General features: G+C 41.7%; 1 protein-coding gene across 1 annotated transcript in view; it reads right to left on the bottom strand.

Moving 5' to 3' along the window:
- Positions 1–3710, bottom strand: part of LOC106523847 (dachshund homolog 1) — a gene marked incomplete at its 5' end in the record, with an annotated part of 46721 nt that extends 43011 nt beyond the window's left edge. Inside the window, 1 exon segment of the mRNA XM_014017423.1 lies at positions 3595–3710. Coding sequence (XP_013872877.1) covers positions 3595–3710 — 116 coding nt within the window.
- Between the last annotated feature and the right edge of the window lie 220 nt (positions 3711–3930).

Below are 3930 nucleotides of genomic sequence, written 5' to 3'. Positions count from 1 at the left end.
CACACACACACACACACACACACACACACACACACACACACACACACACACACAAACAGGCATGGCGGTGAATAAGCACGGACTGGCTAACGCGTTTGACAGATTGATTTAGCTCAGAACGTCCCGAGGTCACACACACCAAACACACACACACACTCCCACGCTTATCATCACAGCGGCTTTGTTAAAGAAGATGAGGCCAATTAAACTGATATCACTCTCTTGCTGTCGTTTAAAGCTTCACGCTCTCTTTTTTCCCCTCTCAGCTCCAGGTTTTATCTTTTTTTTTAATTCTGCTCCCTCTTTCCTCCGATAGTCTCCCCCCATCTTCGTCTTTTTTTTATTCTCTTCATCTTTTCGACCGGTCAGATGCACTTTCCACACCTTCGTTTCTGAGATTCATCCTTTCCGCCCTGCTCCTCCTCCTCCTCGCTCCGTGTTTTCTAACAGCGTGATAAACGTCCATCTGTGATCGGCCGATGCCCCCCATCGCCGTGGCGCCCGCGAGGTCGTAAACAACAGCCCGTCTCCCCCGGCAACGTGGCGTCTCCATGGACGCGAGGGCCTGCTAAGACGACGGGCTCTGCGTGTGTGCGACTGAGGCGGAATGCGACATCCGACGACTGCCAAATGTGTGTGTGTGTGTGTGATATACGCTGAGTGTATGTGTATGTGTGTGTGGGAGCTAATGAGCGATCATAAGTGAGCAAATGTTTTCTCTGGGTTCCACTAATGTTCAACAAACACACACACACACATATACATCAGGTGTGTGTGTGTGTGTCATTAGTATGCCACAGTGAGCTGTGTCCATATGTCACTAAACACAAGCATGTTTTATTTATCCCGGAGAGGAAGAGGAGGAGAAGAAGGCCAACAGTCACTGTCAAGAGGATGGAAAATGAAGGAGAAAAAAACTGGCAAGATGAGAGGAAAAAAGATTAGAGAGGTGAGAAGATGGAGGGAAGGAGAGGAAGTTCACAATTAAAGGAAGGGGGGATGGAGATACGGAGAACACGAGGTGATGGAGAGAAAAGTACAAAAGAGGAAAAGACATAAAGGAGGAGAAAAAGAGAAAAGAGCAACAAAGTACAAGTTAAAGACTAAAAAGAGAGAAGGGATGACTAGCAGCAGGAAGGTGAGTTGAGGGAAGAGAGGAGGGACATGAGGAGTAAAGGAGGTGGGAGGGATGGACAGATGGAGGAGTGGGACCCCAGAGACGTGTCATTCATCACACCACCATGCAATCTGCACTCCTTCACCCTCCTCCTCTCATCTTTGTCTTCTCCGCTTCATCCGTTCCATCATTTCTCCTCTTCTCTCTTTTTAGAATTTTTTTTTTTTACTGTCACACTTCTAGTGTCTTTCTTGGTCCATCTCTTCTTTTCTTTCCCTCCCTCCCTCCCACCATCACTACTTTGGCGCTCGTTTTTAGGTTTCATTATCTCCTCTGGCGACGTCCGTTCGCTCTTCTCTCCATCCCTTGTTTTTTTCTCTCACTTTCTGTGTCAACAGGAGGGAAAAAAATCATTTTTTTTCTTGAAAAAAGAATCGTGAATGGACAGATAAGACGGGAAGAGAGATGTAAAAAAAGAGAGAGACGGGAAGACCGGAGAAGAGGAGGAGAAACTGCAGGAGGAGATTAAAGCTGACAGGAAATGAGAGGATGAAAAATAAAACGACGAGTAAATAAATTAGGCGTTCGTTCAATAATTTCCCAAACCTAAATAAAATGTAATTTTAAAGACAAATGTCTACATAATGACCTCGAGGGTCAGCAGGAACGAGTGCTCCGCCTCTCCAGAGGGGGCCGTCAGGACCACATGTTCTACAAAATAAAAGTCCTTCAGAGCAGCTCTCAGTAAGTGGATGATGGTGCTTTTAATTATTCAGACTCGTTCATATGGTGAACGCTGGCAGATCACTGATCGCCGGAGGAACTTCTCATGGCAGCCACCAACGGACACAAGTAAAGCAACGTTTTTAGCAACAGTGAAACTAATTACACAAAGGGGACATATTAAATGTTAAATACATTTTGTTGTGGACTTGGAGTCTCTAGGAGGCAGAAAAGTTTAAATTTAGTCTCTCTTTGTGCGGCAAAGATATCTTTATATTCTGTTTGGGTCATTTGTTTCAACCAGTTTTCTATGACGTTTTCTAAACTTTTCCGTCAAATTATTAGCGACAGAACTGATACAGTCTGGACTTTATTCTCCTCTGGTTCTGGCTCCAACATGTTAAGGCCCTGTCACACTAGACAACTTATGTCAACTTATGAACATTTTAAAGACATCTACGTTGAAGATGGAACTGAAAAAATCAACAGGAAGCTTCTTTTCGGCATGTACATAATGTAATTCGAACAAATTGATCAAACATATAACTTTTATTAGCAATTTAGACACAAAAATATTTCATAAATTGGCATAAGTTGTCTAGTGTAACAGGGCCTTAAGGCTGGATGAACAAGTCTTCCCTTGTTGGCATCTTTTAATTCATTTAAAAATGAAAGTTTTCTGCGCCACTGTATAGTCATACAACCCTCTATCAAACTAGAATGAACCATTAAATTGAAAGAGACAGCCTCAAAGCAAATTTTGGACACACCCCAGAAAAGGGGCGGGGCTTGTGGAGCAACAATAAGGAGGATTTCAGATCAAAGTCTTGCACTCCCACTTTATATAAACCCCAACTGATGGATTTAAATGTGAAAAAAGAAGAATTTTAAAGCTTAAGTCTACTTTAAAATACAAGGTAACATAAAAGGGAAATGTATTAAAAGCCAATATATAACCAGAAATAAATGCTAACCAAATCCCAGTCTAAAAGGATGAGTTTGAACACGTGTATTAAATCCATAGAGTGTTGTTGAAAAGGCAAATAGCTCCAAACAACTACACAAACTGTCACCTTTATTTAGCTTTAATTTAGGGCTTCAGATAAAAGCTGCTCAACAGAAACAGCCGAAGTAAAGTATGTGTTTTGTTTGTTTACATTGAGTTTGTATACACTGATTGCTGGTTGAAAAATATAGACTTAATACGTTTACATCTTGTCAGTCCTTTTAAATGAAAGTAAATTAAAAAAGTAAAATTTTATTTATAAAGCACTTTTCATAGAAATAACTTCACAAAGTGCTGTACAATACAAAAATACACAAAACAACAACAAATGCAGCAGAAGCCTGTACTCTGGACTGAATACTGAAAAGAAAATTTGAACTTCAGGTCTACAGTCCAAGTCCTCACTGGAGTTAGAAGATCACACCACGATGCTAACGGTGCAACGGCGCCCTGATCTGAGTTGACTTTAACTATGATTGATGATGTGCTGACACTAGAACACATTTTATGAACAAAGTTCACCTCTTGTTGTTTTTATTGGGTAACAAGTTGCCACAAAACCAGCGCTCGAGCTTAAGTTCCTGTGTTGTCATAGGAACAATTAGAAATATGAGGTTGCATGGTTAAGTTTGAAATAAGAACAGCTGCGATTGACTCATCTGTCCAACCGGAACCAGGGACATCTGTTTGGATAAAAAAATGTAAAAAAAAAAAAAAAACGAAAACGTAGAGCAGTGAAGTGTCTCACCGGTGTGGGACAGCAGGTTGGGGGACAGCAAGCCGGGGAGTCCCGGGTGCAGCAGCCGGGGGCTTTCCTGGATCCCTGCACCTGAACACCGTTTGGGGGGTCGGCCTGGACGAGAGCTGGAGGACACAAATAAGAGATTTTCAGTGGTAAGCACAAGGATTGACTTAAATATTAACTTTACACATCTTTTATTTGAAAAAGTCAAACTTTTTTTGTCAGTTTTCGCTCCAAGTTTTAACAACTCAGACTAAATATGTTCACACAGAAACCTATGTTCTGCATGTAGAGGTTGAACCAACACAATCAGGTTTCTTCAGCAACCATTTCAGTTTCACA

Source organism: Austrofundulus limnaeus, unplaced genomic scaffold (assembly GCF_001266775.1).
Source record: "Austrofundulus limnaeus strain Quisiro unplaced genomic scaffold, Austrofundulus_limnaeus-1.0 Scaffold167, whole genome shotgun sequence".
NCBI lineage: Eukaryota > Metazoa > Chordata > Actinopteri > Cyprinodontiformes > Rivulidae > Austrofundulus > Austrofundulus limnaeus.
This window is presented reverse-complemented; position numbering and strand designations above follow the sequence as displayed.